This window comes from Cryptotermes secundus, unplaced genomic scaffold (genome assembly GCF_002891405.2).
Source record: "Cryptotermes secundus unplaced genomic scaffold, Csec_1.0 scaffold1968, whole genome shotgun sequence".
Classification (NCBI taxonomy): Eukaryota; Metazoa; Arthropoda; class Insecta; order Blattodea; family Kalotermitidae; genus Cryptotermes; species Cryptotermes secundus.
Window position 1 is genome coordinate 81,214 of NW_019739010.1, and position 20,374 is coordinate 101,587.

General features: G+C 35.7%; 1 protein-coding gene across 1 annotated transcript; it reads right to left on the minus strand.

Moving 5' to 3' along the window:
* Positions 1–1,042: 1,042 nt before the first annotated feature.
* LOC111871623 (WD repeat-containing protein 6) lies at positions 1,043–20,309 on the minus strand. The gene is made up of 15 exons (XM_023864851.2): positions 20,117–20,309; positions 18,502–18,676; positions 17,770–17,934; positions 16,284–16,431; positions 15,535–15,762; positions 15,187–15,297; positions 13,557–13,905; positions 12,658–12,801; positions 11,863–12,026; positions 11,395–11,622; positions 10,275–10,457; positions 7,546–7,831; positions 5,678–5,891; positions 2,498–2,976; positions 1,043–1,469 (listed from the first exon to the last, which is right to left on the minus strand). The coding sequence occupies exons 1-15, from the start codon at positions 20,196–20,198 to the stop codon at positions 1,276–1,278; spliced, it is 3,150 nt and encodes a 1,049-aa protein (XP_023720619.1). The 5' UTR covers positions 20,199–20,309; the 3' UTR covers positions 1,043–1,275.
* Positions 20,310–20,374: the final 65 nt, after the last annotated feature.

The following is a 20,374-nucleotide window of genomic DNA, read 5'->3' on the forward strand; positions in this document are numbered from 1 at the left end:
ACAGTCAGCACAGTTGGTGTCCTGACCGAGATTCAAACCAGACACCCTCTGAATACAAGTCAGAAGCATTACCACTTTGGCCAGCTGGTGCAGTAATATTTCAATGGAATGGTGGGCTGTGTTTCCCTGGATATCATTCATTATCTGTGCACAAAGTTATTCATCAGCTGAGGTTCTATGGTGCTCAGTCCCATAACTTCAACAGCAACCCTTTATTTTCACACTGCTTACTTGAACTTACTCCAAACATATGAAAAATAAGTAAACAATCTCACATAAGTACTGGAATATTTTATTTCCACTTCTGGCAGAAAATGAGATAAGGCACTTTCCTAATTCTCCTAATCACGTTGCATTATCTCCACGTATAATTTTATTCTTCTGTCACAACACAACAACTAAGGAGTATCAAGGTCAATACCCAGCTATGCCTCACTCCATGTTTCGGCCGTTAACGGCCATCATCAGGTGAATACAAATCAACAAACGTATACTACTGAACTGTAGTAAAATTAGATACAATGACAAAATAGTTAATTCTTTTGTGTAAAAATACAACGGTCATTTATATATAAAACAAGATTAAAATTGATGTTTTATAACATCTAATCAGTCGTATGTTTACTTTATACGTTCCATGGACAAAATAAAAATGTATGGTATTGGACAATCACTGTTTACTCCTCATACAGTATTGACATTTTCTTTCATATGACGAGGCACCTCTACTCCATTAATTAACTTGCAATGTCATGCGCCTCCAATACCATCTTACATTTTTATTTTGTCCACGGAACGTATAAAGTAAACATACGACTGATTAGATGTTATAAAACATCAATTTTAATCTTGTTTTATATTATAACCTTCAGTTTTATATATAAATGACTGTTGTATTTTTACACAAAAGAATGAACTATTTTGTCATTGTATCTAATTTTACTACAGTTCAGTAGTATACATTTGTTGATTTGTATTCACCTGATGATGGCCGTTAACGGCCGAAACATGGAGTGAGGCATAGCTGGGTATTGACCTTGATACTCCTTAGTTGTTGTGTTGTGACGGAAAAATAAATTTATATATTGTAACACAACAGGATGCCTGAAATGAAGATAATCTCCACATACTTCCACCCAAGGTTTACTTTATATCAAAGTATGAGATTTCTGAATGCATTTTGTTCTAAGTCACATCTGAAGTGCATGTGGCTTCATACCTTCAACCCCAGTTTCCCAAAAATTCATGTTGACAGACATGACACACATTCTGAGGTTATGACAAGTAATATATGCAGTTATACCTTGAATTCCATGTCACAAGTCCCTGAATGTCTGCTACGGTACTGCAGTACCTCGCCTTAACAGAGGCAGACAAAGTGTGACCACCTGTATCAGAGCTCCAGTTCCATAGCGTTATGCGTTGATCTACTGCTGTACTTACCACCACACTGTCTCCTAGTTTCAGCCCTGTTCAAGGCACACAAAACTAAGGTAATACATCGCAAATGAGATTCACAAAGCATCACAAATTTTAATTTCACGCAGAAGAAAATTTCTAGATTGGTCACCAAGAATGGTAAGAGCAAACAGTAATGGAGCTTAATAAAGAAGAAATTTAACCTAAATGGTATTCAAAAATTCAGTTCTTACCTCAAATAAAATTTACTGCCTCCCCATTAAAGAAGACCAACTGATTAATGTGGTATAGCAAAATAACTGCTTACTGTGAGAATTATACAAAACACATAGATATACTCTGGGGTAAAATGCAGAGTTTCTATGTATTACAACGGGTGGTACATATAGTTGGCACTGCACTGAGAACGTTAATGAAGAAAACCCCAGTTAGCATGGCAGCCCTATTACTCAAATAATATACCTTCTTCTGAGAAATAAATCTGATTCCTTATTGATATACAATTTACAATGATACTAATGTAACAAAATTAATTATGTATTCTACTTATGTTCTGTCAGCAAATGTAAGAGCTGAGTATAAGGACCAAGGAAGGAGGACAGTGGTCATGTCATAGACAACTTAATGAAGATGTATATTTAACTTTTACAAGCTTATGTACTGTCAACACAATTACAGTAAAAATAACCATATCAAACGGGCTGAGCATATTATAAGGGTAGTTGATGAACACTCAACTAAAAATGTGTAGGACTACAGGTTCTCGCAACATAATGCTGTGCAGCTGATTGAAAGTCAAGCAGAGATATGCTTGCAACCTGCGTCATACTGTTTCTTGCTTGGCTTAATCTTCGACCTTGAAGATGGAGGCAACATATTCCTCCTAAACGTCAGTTGATTTTCAACAGATTACATGACAATATATCCCAGAACTCAACAAAAAAATCTATTTCTCATATATTTAAGGTGACTTAACTGGAAGTGCTTAGATGGTGAATAGAAGAGTGTAATAAATCTGGGCAGAGTTATAGACAGCTGTACTCTGGGAAGTCTACAGCTAAGTCGTAGCGTCACTCACCAGTTATTTGTGAAGCATGGGCACAGTCATCTCTCCACTGCAGCAAAACTTCAGCTTGCATGTTTTCTTGACATGTTGGTGACTTTATTTGAATTAAACTTAGAACCAAGGCTCTATCATCACCTCCAGTTGCAAGCAAAAATTTGTCTCCTTTTAGCAATAGCCAGTCAAAGCTATTGATTCCTGATTGATGTACTTTAACACATGAGAATGGTTTAAGGTTGTCCAAAACTACTCGTATGTTATCATTTTTGCTTCCTGAGGCTGCACAACTGATGTCGGAATGTTTTGAACACAGAAGCTCTTCAACACAAGGACTTAAGTCCCATAGAGCCACTATCCCATCAGTGGCCATTGTAACAGCTACATGCCTGAAGCTTTCTGTCTGTATAAGAGACACTTTTAAGATGCAACGGTTATGAAAGGAATGTTTACCAACAAGTCTCAGCTCATTATAAAATGTATCAAAACCAAATATCCTGTGAGAAAAAAAAAAGAAAAAGAAAAATAAGCGACAGTTGTATCACATACACAACAGTTACTTTTTTATACGTTCTGAGGTTCTCACATGGTGATTATCAGGGCCCAGATTTTGATGAAATGTCATCTTTATTTCCTTGTATCCTATGTGATGCTCTTAAATATACAAATCTTGGATATGTGCTGCTGGTTACAGAAATGTAAATTTTATAGGTGATTTTTTGACATTTTTAGGTTTAAGGTTATTTTTCATTTTTGGGGTACTTTTTTGGTAAATTTTTGGACTTTTAAGGGTATTTCTTGTCATTTTTGGCCATTTTAGGGAATTTTTCTTCCTATGTTTTCTGAAATGTGAATAATGTGGAAGCTTCTTTCTTTTCTCCTTTAGGTCACTTTTCTGGATTTTTTTGGTCATTTTTTGAATATTTTCAGGTCATCAAAATCCGGGCCCTGCATATTACATTTTTGGGTCATATTTTAGGTAATTTTTCTGGATTTTTTCGGTCATTTTTTTAATATTTTCAGGTCATCAAAAGCCAGGCCCTGCATATTACATTTTTGGGTCATATTTTAGGTCATTTTTTAAATATTTTCAGGTCATCAAAATCCGGGCCCTGGTTATTATTCATATTGTGACACCATATACTTATAGAAGTGGCTCTGATAAGGGTAATTTTCTTGTTCACCACTCCTATTGGCCCAAACCACACTCCATCTCCTGTCCCCTCTATCATGGGGTCTGTCACCACATTTCTTGCAACTTGCTTTTATAACCCAAATGATTCTTCACTCTACGCACTTCAACCCTGAAGATAGAGGCAGAACATTATTCTGAAATGTCAGTAACTATCTACAAGGTCTTGGCCACATCATAGCTCAAGTGGTTTGTCGCTGGCTTCCCACCACGGTGGCCCGGGTTCAATCTGGAGTCTGGTCAAGTGGGATTTGTGGTGGACAAAGTGGCACTGGGGCAGATTTTCTCCAAGTACTTCGGTTCCCCCTGCCAATCTTCATGCCACCAATTGCTCCAGTCACCCTCACCTATCATCTGGGGCTGGTACAACAGGCCAGAAGTGGCCGCAGTACAAGGGACTTAGTCCAACCCCACTAGCAATAAAAAAAAACTATCTACAAGACTACAATGGTGTAACAATTTAGAAGATCACAATTGTTACTTCTACAGTTATATAGTTTAACTTAAAGTCATGGTAAAACAACAAATCTTCATGAAACTCCATGTTAAAAATGAAAATACGTAGGTCCAAAAAAGACACAGTATGAAACATTTATATAAGATTCCAGCTTCTACATGAACAAATCTGATACAATGAAGTTATGCTAACAAAAATTATCTTAGGGATACTGGAAAATATTTATTTAAGGTTATTTACTTAACCTTATGTAAAAAAATAGTGTTAAGGAGAACTATGAAGTTTGAGTATGAGAATATGTAAACAGAAATTATAAGTAAATTAAAACGTAATTTAATTCAAGTTAAGTAATTTGAGGACTGTACACCACATCCTGAGTGGAAGCCTATGCATATTAGAGCTTAACTCAACCAAATAAATAAATAAATAAATACACAACACAATTAAACTTATATAGTTTATGTACCATATTTGAAAGCAAACATTTCTCTCTGTTCTGAGGTAAATTTTTGGTGCAAAATGATAAAAAAAAATAGAAGTCAGGGTCAATGTGACTCATCCTTGGCCTTATACTGTGCTTGTACTTATCATATGATGAAGTTGTAAACATTCAGAAGGCCAAAGTTCATTGCTTCCAGAAGTAAATTTTTTAATCAGAAAAATAGAGTTACAGAAAACAAGATGATGAAATGTTGACATCAGCTGACCTGCCACATATTAAGATAATATTCTGTGATATATGGTGAATAATTATTATGATGCAATTATAAAACACTGACAATTTTGTACATTTATTTCTATTTATTTACTTTTTGAAAAGATTGGAGATTATTACAAAATAAGGAAATAAATGATTTATACAGGCCACCTAGGGAGTTATGATGGACTAAACATATAGGTCAAACTGGAGAAACAGGAAATGTATACAGATTTTGGTGGGAAAATCTCATGGAAAACAGTCACTTGGAAGACCACATCCTGAAACACATTCCTAGGTACCAGTGAAATTTTACCAAAAATGAAATGAAACTCTTTTAACAACAATGATACTGGTTAGAAACTTCCCACACCAGACATCAATATAATATGTGTATCATAGAGCAAAGAACTGTTGAAACTTGATGAAACAAGCATTCATATGCTCTCAGTGAAACAGGACACTTTCACAACATACGATATAAATACTTATGGATGTAAATGAGTTAAAATTATTAAGGAAGTAGATAAAATCTTTTCATTTGATTACAATTTTTAACCCATTGACATGGTTGTTACCCTGAGAAAATTTGAACAACTTTAGCTGCATTGAAGGCCTCAGATCTTAAGTTATGGAAGTAGATTGTGCGATATGAACTGCAACTGAATTGGTTTAGGACACTAACCAATGGTATCTGCTATCATTACTAACAGTGCTGAACCAATGAATTCCATTATAAAATGTTTATTTATTCATTTATTTCTGAGAACATGTAAAATCATCCATGACTTTTCCCTCTGATATTTCTGTTACTTTTCACAGATAAACCACAACAGCTTCAATAATTATTACCTGAGAAACCCATCTGAACACCCTGCAGCTAGAAGAACAACTCTTTCTGTCTTATCAGGATCTTGACATTGTAGGACTACAGCACATAGATCCATGTATCGAGTTTCAGGGTCCACAGTTCGTTCTACTGAAAGCCATGGTTTCTTGTTTTTTTTACTGCTGTCCTTCAACATGTGGGAACTTAATTCTTGGCATTTCACCTGGGGTACTGATCCTGTAATTAAATGTACTATATAATTAACAGGGTGAGAAATGTGACAATCAAGGAGATCCAAGTAAATCTCATAAAATCTCTTTCTTTTTGCATACATTTCTATTCCTTCAGATCTATTACTACTCTTATTTATTTTTCTGAAGTATTTATTACTTGAGTAAAGATTCTGTCTATATTATCTTCTATTTTTACTACTGCTGACTTACAATCACTGTTTTTATACACAATTCATGTCAATGATCTATGTCCACATAAAATTTCACTTGCCTAGCTCCAATAGTGGATTGCTTATCACCATAAAACTGAAATAAAAAGAGTCTGCATGACCACCATCTTGTCACTTTTGGTTTTTAAAAAAATAAGAAGAAAAAATTACCTTAATAAAAGTTGCTTATATTTTTTAAGTTCTACTACTATACATATTATCAGGATCCTACATTAAGTGGTATTAGTGTCACTCCCACCTTACATATTCATCATGTTATTACTGATTATATGATATTAAAATGTATGGTTTTCATATGGCCTCCAATGACACAATGTTCATTCCAAGACCCATAAAAATAGTTCAAAAGTCAAAAGGTGGGAGACACACATATACAAACAGCATGGTGATCTCATAATTCTATTTTCTTTTCTTAAGAAAGGAAAGTGGGTTAAAAGAATACATGACATAAGAGGGGCATGTAGAAAATATGACTGATTTATTTTATTTATTATTGAATTCTTCAGTGTTTCTGTTTCAATTGAACAGGTTATATTTACTCATTTTCTCCATGCAGAATCTATATTTAATATTGTTTGGTGGCACTAATTAATAAGCTTGTCACATAAGTTTACATGAAATATGAAATATTATGTATATATGATCTTTTGCCTTTTATGTTTGACTTTTTCCTGCATTAATTTTAACATGTTACTTTGCATAGTTGTGAAATTTTTGTTAGACAATGTGCCCTATTGCACAGTTGATCACATATATTTTTCTGTCGTGTATTTGTTGGACAAGTACAATTTTGCAAGGCTGACTGCATATTTTTATTGACGGTAACTACATCCGCTGACATTTTAATTTCTTATGGATCTATGGTGGACTAATAAATACAATACAATACATGGAAACAGACTGTAAACATATATACAAATTATATTTTAAATGGTTTCTGAGCATTAAGCATAGCAATGATATAAAACTTTGAGGTTATATCTGAACATTTTAATGTAGCCAGAATCTGTAGTAGTGGAAATTATACACAGTAATGGACCATTCAGTTTTTAATTATTCTCTTAAAGTTACTGTTATTTTTACTATACACACTGACTGGGCAAGTTGGTATAGCACTAATGCTCTAGACTTGTATTAAAGAGGTGTTCAGTTCAAATCTTGAATGGGAGACCAACTATACTAAGTCAGGATTTTCATGGTCTTCCTAAGTCCTGCAGACATATGCCAGGAAAGTACCTCAATTACGGCACAACTTCTTTCTAACATCTTTCTAATTCATTACTAACTAATCATCCTACCATTTGATGCTATATAGCCTGACTTACTGAGAGTATCACAAAAATCACTGAAGAACTTGAAGGAAAGTATGCATTATAGATTCCTGTCAGAACTTCTTGTTCTTCGGCTTCAATCCCACAACCAACTAACCTTGCGCTGACTGTATGACAAGCTTCCATACTTTCAGTTGTGCCCTTCCGCCACCAGAAAAAACCAGGACACTATCACGCATCTGATAAACAGCTAAAGCACGCACACTTGAAATATGACTCTGCAGTACAGTGACGGTGTGCAGAACATTGGAATTACTGATAACTGACAATCGGACTGTTGTATCTTCACTTGCCGATAAAAGCAAATTGTGACTGTTGCCTGTTTCATCCTTCAGCAATGGGATTTGCCTAATGCAGCTAATTTGCTTTGAATGGAATCCGCTCTGAAAAAAAATTAGTACAAATATGACAGTGAGGTACACACGTATAAGCACCTGTTAAGTGCATAAATACTAACTAACTACCTGCTATCAGAATCTGAAGATTCATCAATGTTAATGTCAAAATTTACCACTGTACAGAACTGGAGATGAACCACATCCGTACACCTACATCCTCACAATCTACTTCCCTCAGATCTATCTTAATGTTATTATCCTTCTTCAAAATTATTTTCTTCCAAGAGACTGCACTCCAAAATTCTGTAAACATTCCCTGGCTTCCCCAGCCAAGCCATATTGCACAGACCATCTTGACCCTCTGTCTGAGTCAAGTCCCGCCATAGAACTGCCTGAGATGCCTTGGTGTAAACACAGTTGTATGACCTTCAAATGAAGGCAGGTATACATCACATTAAGGTTTGTTCTTTCCTCCTAAGCACTGGCATGACATATTTCATGCCTTCTATTGAAAGATATGTTGTATCAGTTGCTTAATGAGTCAGTCTCTTCAGCTATGGTGATTTTAATGCAAATATCCCATGCCAATTTAGTCACTGCTGCCATACAGAGGATAAAAGTCCCTGATTTCATTATCCTAACAATTTTAGAAAAGAGGTATAAACCACAAAATTTGTCCTAGATAGCCCACTTACTCCATCCTTCTCAGGACCCAGCCATTTTTCTGAACACCTTGTTTTCAAACATTTATAATTTATAGTCTTCCCTTCAAGAAAGACCATGACCATACAAAATAACTACAAAGACTTATCCTTTATTGTTTTGGGAGACAGATGGGATGATAGACATTTCTGAACAAGGACTTATAATTTATTTATCTCCTAATTTAATCATAAACCTCATTTATATTTGTTATTATTAGTATTCTCAGGTACTTAAATAATTAAATATTTTCAAGAGATTTACTAAAGATGAACACCCATTTAATGTACCTAAATGTAAGGTTTTCATTCATTCAACACTCAGTTTCAATGAACTAACTAAAGTCAGTATTCCCACTGTTCTATTTCCTCCATTTAAGATTTTCCTCAGTTTAGATACCAGTTCCACTTCTCCCCAGATAATCAAGAAATTGGGGTTTCACATAAATGTATTGTGACATATTTGCACTATGCAGGACACCCCCTCCCCCGCGGTGATGTAACACAAACCACCACTGTAACACGAGGCAACAGGGATCGGTATAAAAAGCCGGCTGAGCAGTATGTAAAAAGAGTGTGTGATCAGGAGTGACACAGTTGAATTGTAGCGGTCGCCGAGCGCAGCAGAAGTCTAGCAGTCGCCATGTTGTACTGTGAATCAGTAAAGACTACTGAAGATAGTGTGAAGAGATTTGTGAGTAGGGTTTGTAAAGCGTGTAAGCCCGCAACTGTGTTATAATTAATTGTAGTTACAATTTGTTGGTTGTTAAATAAACTGATTAACAATCTGAACGGCGTCTACAGAGACAAAACATGTTACATTTGGTGTCAGAATTGGTTACAGTATTATGACTGATTCTCTAGAGGTCTGTGACAATGGTTCATTCATTATACAGGTATTATGTTGGGCACTATCCACAATCTGAGGTACATTATCTCCTGCTGTTGATATTTGATATTAATAGAATATGTGACATTCTTAGATCATCACATTTCTTTCTTCCGGTGAACAAGACCAGCTCTTTCTAATCAGCCTAAATGAGTAGGACCCTTTTACCCTCACACATATGATGAAGCTAATGGATCAGTTTTCCAAAACTATGTATCAAATGTGTCCCAGACAAAGAACAATGTGCAACATAATACATGTATAATTTGATGACCTTACTGCAGATTTTGACTCTGTGACAATGTGATATAAAAAAATATTAATAAAGTCTCACTTTATGCGCAGAGTTTGAAATTATGCGAATTTATTCCTATGAGAAAATTTATCTTGAATTATGCAAGGTCTCCAGAAATGCACCCCTCATACAAAATGTGCCCACACTGTGCTCAGTTTTATCTATACATACTTCTAGACCAACTTTTTAGCTAACTCATAAAATAATTTCATCATGAAAGTTTTACTGTATGAGATTTAAAATTATCTGTAAGCAAGTTATTTCAAAATACTTTATTAACCACAGACGTTATGTAGTACGAAACGTGGAAAATTTCATGAGACATGAGGTTCTTATGGCAATGAATATGATTACTGTAGAACATTTTTAAACTGAATAGGCAGCAGTGTCCTAAAATTAGCAACTTTCTACTGGACTACACGGTGTCATGTTTCAGAGAACAGTAACTTTTATGAAAACTTCAAATACAATTATCAATGTCCTTGCTGAGATTCAAACTGAGTGCCTCCCAAAAATCATGTGACAGTATGGTACTACTGTTAATCAGGAATGCAACTGAGTTCATGTATCATTAGCATTCAGCATAACAATTAATCTCCTCACCTGCAAAGCTGGTTTTATGATCTCATTCATCATACATGTGTACATGTGGACCATCTTATCCTTCACATAAATAAATCTGAATGTATGTCCTTCCAACGTCCAATCCCAAGAACGATGCCCACCTCCACATGGTATAGTCAACACATTTCTTCGTTCCACATGACTCCATATCACAAAATTAGCCTGCATAAATTAGAACATAAACTCAAGACTGCACATAATGTAAAATGTTTTTCTTCTCCTACAATCATTTCTGTCTTACATGGTTAATGGATGAAAGGTCTCTAATTTATTTTTTCCTCCCATAATCCTTCATTTTTTATTCCTTAAGAATTCTTTCAGAAGAATAAATGTAAGACTTCTATAAAGCTAAATTCAGGGAAACAAAATTATTTAATTTATAAATAAGAATTTGTTATATAGAGGTGACAGGCTTGCACTGAAACTTATCACAATTCAGAATTCTTGTTTTGTTCTGACAGAGTGATCAGTTTAAAGCCAACTAAACGGAACAAAATATTTAAGCCTGTTAAACCTAAATTTAAGCAACATGCTCTAAAATTTTGATGGTGGTATTTTGTTCATACCATATGTAATGATTATGCTACTATGACCCAGTATTCTGGAATCAGGTAGTAACACTTCTTCTACTAAATATATGTAACACTAATGCTGCACTTACACTAGCTTCTGGAATTAGCAATATTTCCTCCACACCCGATATGATGAATGGTTACAACACAATAAAGTGATTCCTGTACCCATGTTTGTGAAAACAGGGTGCACCATGTGTAGATGAGGTTAGCTTGAAAGATGAACTTCATGAACTATGAACAATTTCAGTCAGAGGACATAATACTATGCTCAGACCTGAAAGCAGCCCTCTCCTGAATATTAAGCAGAAGCACAAACCACTACTCTCTGATATTCAGTCTGTCACTTTATTGATTGGCTCCATATTTGTATGTAATACCATTCAAGTGAAATCCATGGGACTGACTCTTTTTTTCTGATCCCTGAAGCTTAGAAACGGGCCATTTTATGGCAACATTTCCATCCACAAAATCGAAACTGTCCATCAGCTTACACAGTTTCACATGATGTACTTCAAGGCACTTACTGCTCTGAAGCCAAGAACTAAGAGTCCAAAGGCTGACAAGCTAGTAGTTGCAGGCCACTCCATCGGCAGTTTGTCTGCATTCAGACATTCTAATCTGCCCTCATTCTCCAACATGAGATATCGCCGCACAGTTCCATCACGTCCGGTTGAATATAAACAGTTCCCATACCAAATCAATGAGCTCACTCCTAGACGACCATGGATTTTATAAAAGCTTTGAGACGGACACTGTAACACAAAAACAACAATCCGGTATACATAAAGAGGTAAATTTTCTGTTTCATTATTCCCCACTTTCTGTTTCTACCTTCTCTGTTCGAGTTTCCTATTGAACATCCAAGAATATTTTGAAATTCATGGTCCATCAGATTAAGCAATGGAGTAGAAAGAGACCACACTACCAGTTCAATGTATCACCTTATGTAAGTAGAAATGAACGTGAAATTAAAACACGGTGTTGTAACATACCTGAATACTGTTGGTCTGGTTGTCAACTATTTTAAACAGATGAATACTACCATTTCTGTCACCACAAACAAGAAAATTTTCCCTCAAAGCAGCTGCTGAAATCCACCGTTCCTTGCTTTTTGGCAGTTCAAACTCATTCATCTTTTGTAACCATTGTGGATGGCCTATCACAAAAAGAAATTCAGCATAATATACATATGCTTCTTAAAGTCTATTCTGAATGTGGCAGGAAGCTGCCAGATTTAATTTATACCAATCTGTTAAATTAATACAAATGAGTGATTCTGTTATGATGAGTTCACAATGCAGGTTGCAGACCTTTCAGTAATATTTTCCACTGGAACAATGTGTAACATATCGCAGGAAATTATAAACAAATCATTCAAAATATTTTTATCTCTTCTTCACAGAAGAATGTGGGCTGGTGTGCATAGAAGCACATACCACCGTGTAGGTCCAGCCCTGGCTATTCCATCCCACTTTACCAAACTCTAAAAGATACCTACTTACAAAGCTTAAGATATAATTTTCAGTGGTGAAATGACTGAAATATTGCAAGAGAAACACATTTTTACATCAAAGATTTTGGGAGCAGATGGCCAGTGTTTCCAAGTGCATTATCTCATCAATAATACAGAAAGAGTTAAATAACTGAGACTGTATGTGCTAAGGTGGCATCCTGATGGTCTGAATGGATTGAAGAAAACTATGAAAAACATTAATTAGGAATGACCTAAATGCGAAGTTCGAATCATATCCAATACATTGTGATAACCAGCTGGCTTGATGACTCACCTAGCTTCCACATTTCCAATATACCATTAGGGCCACAACTCAAAAGGTTATCTGATGACAGCCAGTGAAGAGAGAAAATTCTTCCTACTACTGCCTTTTCTTCAACATTAAGAATCAGGCCTTTCCCATGTACAGATGAACAGTCTTAAGACATGAAAAACAGAAACAAAACAGTTTTGAAATTATCCAGAAATGTTGCATCTTCTAGCTGCCCAGTGTACCCAAACTTAATATTTCCACCAGCAAACTTATTTATCTTTCAAAATGTATTTTCTTCTGTACACCATGAGCCAGGATAGCATAGTCATAACAATATTTAGTTTGATGTGCGTGGCTTTTTGATCTCCCTGTATATGTCAAAATGAACATCTGTAACAATGGTATACAGGCTACTTTATTTTGTGATACTCTGGCAATCAACTCAACAAATATTTCAAAATAATCTAGTTGTTTACATTGGTTTTATTTAATAACTGCCGCATGTTTCGGTCCATATTTTGGACCATCCTCAGGCAGCGAACCCTGGAAGATAAACACCATCTACAACATGCGACAAATGACACAGACTTTTACTTTGTAACAACGAGAGAATTTTTAAAAATTTAAAATATCTTTCTACAGTTTCAGTAATAATTACATGTATTACGATGATCATAACGATTTAACACCAATATAGATCCATATCAGGATATTTCAATAACATGCTTAAAGAAACTGCTTGCAGCTGGCCCAAAATATGGACATGTAGCACTTATTAAATAAAAGCAATGTAAACAACTAGATTGGTTTATTTTAAATTATTTGTTTTGACAGAGTATAGCAAATCAAGACACATAACAGGATGCAAACAATAAGGACAGGCTCACTCTATCTGACAATGAGCCAGGCTNTGTACTTACCTTTAAAAATAAGGATATGGCCATCCATAGATGCAAGTGCCACATATTGTCTGCAAGGAGACATTTCCAGAAGGCAATAGCTTGCCAATTTTTCATCCTGGTGCATGAGTTTCCAGTTTCCTTGTCCTCTGCCCACTACTGTGCAATATAGCAAACATCCACTGTCTGTTATAGCAACAACATTATCCTTGCTTGTCAATCCAATTCTTCGAGGAAAGTTTCCATTCTGCCCTTTCATACTGCAGAAATCTTGAGTAAATAAGTTTCCACTGAATGTCAGAAAATTTGGAACTGCACTTTCTGTATGAAGTGGCCACAAGCTGATTCCTCCATCTCCTCCACCAGTAACCTGTGAAGATAACATACATGAAAAACATTATCGTGTTTTCCCGTCCTTCAAATGAGAAGTTCCCCAACAGTAAAACATATAAGAGAAATCTGTCTATGGACTTGCTTTTCAACATTAGTTATATAGCAACCTTGAAAAGCAGCCTTCAAAATTATTATATCACTATTTCTCTCCCAGTTGGATTAGGAGCAGATGGTAATTCTTATTTCAGTTTGTTGGGTGACACATGTAAATATAAATTAATATTTACACAATCACTGATTACACATATTTCTCACTTGTTTTGGAAGAAGAATGAAGTATTTTAATGTTCACAGCCTAGAGTCAGCATATCTGTCAGTATAGTGACAGGCTATGGGGAGGATGAACGGGGTTTGATTCCTGACAGAGGAAAGATTTTTCTTTTCTCCACAGCATCCAGCCTAACTCTGGGGCCCACCCAGCCTACTGTGCAATGGGTTCAAGCAGATCTTTCATTGGGCGTAAAGAGGCCAGGGAATGAAGCTGACCATTCACCTCCATCTAGTGCCAAGGTCATGAATGGTGAAGCTATACCTCCATTCCCCTCTCATGTCTCCATGGAGTGGTGCTTAATTAATTAAGTGCTGGGACATACCTAACCTTACCTTTACCTACCTCATTTTTAAATGGTAATTCAACATGCCCCACTGTTCTGTTCATCAATTAGACATGGAGGGAGTTGCAGATTATTTTTCCAAATAGCATCTATAACTGATCATGCTATAGTCCACTGAGATGTGCGTAACTATCATAACATATGTTGTTCATATTCCTACTGAACGCACTGATATTATCCTAACATTACATATGATTTAAGTGATTCAATTCTAGCTTATCCACATGATACAGTGCAGTAAGCGGGGATAAAGTATAGGTTTCAGTCCATATTGAGTTAGGAATGCATCACAGATGAACTGTATTGGATATTTTGTTCATACACACTATAACGAAATCAATTAACATATACATAATATAACTTAAAAATACAGAGATGAACTGTGCATTTTCCTGGTCTTTTCCAGCTACTGTATAAAAAACTGGAGGGGGGACATGTGTTACTGTAAGTACAAAATTCTTTACATGTTCAGTATATAAAATCAATAAATATAATTATAAATTAATAACTTATTGCTCCTTCTGAACACTTATTCTAGATTCTAACAATTGGTTCTTTATTATTCATATTGAGACAGACCACATGTTCAACAGAGTCCCAATATTTTATTCTATCTTTCATTTCTACATAGGCTTCCATCTTACTATTAAATTTTTCTCCTTACTGCAGTCCACACTCCAGACATTTGCGCCCTGGTGAGTCTTCCAGTATTTCTGCAGGGAACCATCAGTACGCCATACACACAGACATGAATCCTAAAATGTGACAAGTTGTGATTATGGTCTTATTATAAGTGCCATTAAGTTAGTCAAGAATCGGTCAAACTCAACTGCCATCAAGGATTTTAATTTCTTACATTTGCTTGTTTATTTATTTGCTGAAGCAAAAAACTAGTTACAAAACTCTGTATGCTTGGCAGAACAGTTCTGTCAATAATATGCTGAGTATTTTTCCACTGCACTGTCCAAAACAATGAAATGTTCAAAACTTACTTCACCAACACTGATGATTACATTGTCTATTATGATGTTCCTCCAAACCCGAGCAGTATGGCCATACATAGTGTGTAGCAAAGTAATTGTTGCCTCTTTCCATTGGGTTACACGATTACAGTCATCAGATAGCTGTAAATCTACAGACCATAACCTCACACTGCGATCATCAGATGTTGAGCAAATATAATTAGAGTCAGGATCATATGACACAGAGAATATCACCCCCTGTTGGAAACAAGATGGAATAAATATTATTAATCTATGTTGCTGGGTAACACCCCTTTCAGACTATGATTTGACTCTTGAGACACTGTACTCCTATCAATTGCTGTACAGAGTACAATTTTAAAATTCATAAATATAAACTGTAATTTTGTCTGGTGGCATGTCATTCATTATGTTAAAATAAAGAGACCTCTATGGAGCACTTTCATCAAACTCAGTGCAATATTTGAAAAATCATGTTCTAGTAAAATGTCATACTGAGTCCAACCACTTTACATTTCAAACAACATAATGTGGAAGTGACCAAATGTCATGTCACATTATTTTAAGGTCTAGGCTCAGTCTGGTCATTTTGCAGTAATTATCTGTCATCATGACTGTCTGAGAAAATGATTCTAGATATGTTTGTGGATCCATCAAGAAATTTAGGCTATAAATTGAATATTTAAGAGATATGACCTATATGTATTGTTAATGCAAATTTTTAACAGTTCTTTAAAGAAAATGAAGTTGTGACATACATCATGGCCTTTCAAAGTATGAAGAACAGGGCTATTCACTGTGTCTTCCTCCACACTTGCAGGAGCCCATATCAAAATTTGTTGAAACACAGTACCAGTAAATACAACAAGGTCACTCCATGATAATCCATCAAGCAAGGCACAATATCTGATATTTGTTAAGAAAATTTGCATTTCAGGGTAAGCACATAGTTGCTTTACAGCTTCAAAGCCATGTAAAAATTTAAGTTTACTGTATATAATACAATTACATACAACTGTAACACTAATATTTAGTGCTCAGTTGCAAAGCTCCTTTGTGCTCACTCTGTATAAAGTCATGATCTGCTGCTAACAGCCATCAATGATACTGGATATTTCATGCATGCAAGTGTGCACAAGTATATACGTATGTATGTGTACAGAGTATTATGACAAAGAAAACTGCCACTTTCTTAACTTGTAAGGTTCAAAAGGAACCTTATTAATAAACTGTATATTTATATTTCTGTCTTTTGCTTCGGCTACAAACAACAATACCATGGAGACTAATCAAGTGATTTTCATGATCTTTGGTATGAATGTCATGCCACTGGTTACTGCCCCTGCTTTCTACTGTTCTGTGATCAACACTACCAACATGGCCACTGGAAAACTTGTGACGTTGTAACAACAATGGTGCAAATAAACAGTGGGTTTCAAATGTTGTGTAGTGTTTTATTATTATAGTAGCTGTTAGGAAAATTGGGAATAACAGGGCAGTCATACAAGTTATTCTGCTATCAGTCACTTACTGAGCTTGACCTCTGAAACTTATGTTTAATTGCTCTTACAGCTTCACATTTTGTAATATCCTGTGAAAGATATCGCTAAGATAAGTAGTTCACAGAGAAAATGTTCTGACAAAATGACTGCAGTGGACAGGGTGCTAGGCATTATGGATGTCAACTGTTCTTACTGTATTTCCCCAGAGATACACTGAATCATAGATGTTTTAGCTGAAAGACCTGATGCAGAGGGAACATATTTTTTTATGGATGATGGTACAAACTTGCATGAAGATTGAGACAGTCTCCAGTATGTCAGATTCTTACTCCATATCAAAGCCGGTGATTGCCCAGAAAGACTTGTATTCTTCAGGTTTATATTATCCTCCAATGAGCAGATGACAAGGCAATTATCAAGATTTGCCTGCATGTATTGTCCAACATGAAAACATTAACATAATTTCTGGACAAATACCACTGCCATTGGTAAACTGAAGCATCTGTCCCTCATTAACTAGTGCAACAGTCAAGGTCGGCCAGATCTATTCACCACTTGCGTCTTCTTCACTTAATTAATGGAAAGTAATTTTCACATATTTAGTTATATGGATCACATTAGTAACATCTTCAGATTCCAACAAAAACTAGCGATTTTAAAAATACAGTTCTGTACAGTAATTTAATGAAATAATTAATGTTATTTCTATGTAATCTGTAACTTCATATTTTTTCAAGGATACAAAATGCAATTCACTTCACAGAATATCTCTCTCTCTTTCTCTCCTGTTCTGCTGTTCCACAGAGAGACAACATTGTGTGCAGTAACGATGGCAATGTTTCCACAGTCAAGCCAATGTAAGTACTGAATCCAGTCGTCTGCAGCCCACGATGCATATGTAGAAAGTCTGTGAAAATTATAATTACTACCAAGTGTGTGTCACGCTTTATAAGGCACTTCCCAATGGAATTCAGATCTCAACAAACTGACTGCACATATGAGACTCCAGGAAATTTAAAATCCTGGAAAAGCTACTGTGTCTGAGTCCTGATGCAATTTCTTTCTCTACTTTTTGCATAACTGAAGCAGAGAAAGGTGGGAGAGAATGAGGTTTGAACTGAAAACTGATAATCTGTTCCAGAAACCAAGAAAGAAATGTTAATTACCAATCAGTTTATTCAATTACATGGTTATTATCAGAACTAAAATTTTAGCTGTAATTTTTTAAACACTATTAGCATATAAACATTAAACACAAAACTGTAACACATTTTAGTATTCTTAAGTTATAGGTTATTTGATGCCTTCTTAATAATAACTTATTTCAGGTAACTGTTTTAATAAGTATTTCATACTTTTCTGGAAGTACTTTCTAAAATAAAAGTTATCACTGACAATAAATGTAATCAATATCTGTACAAGATAGTTATTATTCACAAAATAATTAACAAACTTAAAATACAAATGTACTCACACAAAATTACCTTCCCTTTCAAGCTTAAATATTCGGACCATCTTTCCTCCAATGACTGCTATATTCTGGTTTCTACCAGCAAAAATATTATGGACCCTCTGTCCTTCAAAAATCTTTTCCCTGGTGATAAATTTACCAGACTGAGTTTCAAAGACATGGATACACCCTCCAATACCTAAAATACAATTAGAATAATAAACAGGCATTAAAATACATTCTTGATTGGCATGGTGATTCACATATTCAGAAACTAAATCTGAATATTCTACATAAAGATTTTCTTGACATTATTTCTATGAAGTTCTGAATAGTCCTGGAATATCACTTCATCTGTGGACTTCCTGATAACTTGTAATGACTAAGTTCATTAGAACCTTATTGTTGGTTTATATAGTGAAGAAATTAAGGGTACTCTTCTGGAACATGGCCTCTATTGTCTGGTAGAAATTTACTAACAATTTGGAGGAACATATTGACACCATTTTCGGGATTGAGGAGTAAGCCCAGCAAACGACCAGGAAGATGCATGCCATAAGCAAAGTAAGCCATGTAAGGAGAACCTGGTTCACACAAAGGCTTTGCAAGGAACTTGGCTAGAATCAAACATGAGCAAAATGAAGTCCTGATCATCTGGAAAAGTGAGCCATGGTGGAGCACAGCATCAACTTGTGACATCACAGTCAGCTACAAATAAGCAGTATCGTTTCCACCAAATTCCTAACCATGGACTGCATAAAAATGGGTGATTCAGCTCCGTCCAAATATTGTGAGCAGAAGGATGGCTTCTGCTTAAGCCATGGAAACCTCTTAGTTACTCCCTGAAGGAGTGTAGGAAGCCTCCTCCAAAGGACTTCCCATGATGAGATTCCCCATCATGCTATTAGGCCCAGGCACACTCCGGTTTACATGCCACTCACTGGCCCAAGCCTTCCACACTGCTTCTTCCTTTCATTTCCAATCACACTACCTACAGCCTCTTTTGCCTCCAGGTCCACCTACAACTCACACTGGTCATTCTTGGTGCTTCCTCCCACCTTCCTCCATATCTAGTTTTGCAATATGGCCCATTTCAGAGTGGGCATTAGTTATTCTTCTCCTTGCCCTTATTGGTTCTCTGTGGGTTCTGTCCAGGACTATTTCTGAGCCAGGTTTTAAGCATGTGGCTTAGAAGCAGTACTCTGCACATGTCTCCATTACAAGAGCCAGTCAGTTAATACTGTTTAGGGAAATAATTGCCCTCTATTTTAAGGATCATATCAGACACATAAATACAGTGTGCGCAAAACTACGATTTTCTTAATGTACCTGATACAGAGAGTAACCATATGGCGTTAAATTCGTCATATCCTCCATATTCAAGAAATTTCGCAGTTATAACAAATATTACTGCTTTCTGGCATGTGATGCCGTTTAATTTGGTAGATCGTTGTCAATGCATCGAAGGAATGTGTTCCTTCCACATTTAAACCTGAAGATGGAGCCAGTAGTTCACTTAGAAACGTTGGTAAAAATCCAACCAGACTACACCGCATCACAACCTTGCCGCCGGTAGTCTTCAACTTCACCGCCGTGACATCTGTCATACTTTGTTAGTTAAGGTTAATGCACAAATTACCTGCAATTATCCACTGTCCAATAAACTTTACTGTTGTAACGTCCGTGATTATATACTGTGAACCGTATTTTACAGCACTCATTACAGCACTTCTCCATTCCCCAAGCCAGAACAAGGTTAAAACAGCATAAATATTCAAGGGAAATTACAACGATATACGTAAGAGTTGGCTATATTCAAGTGCTTTTCGTGAACTCTGGTGATAAAAATTGTTAATCATAGAAGACAACAGACAACCGTAATAGGTTATCTGTGACA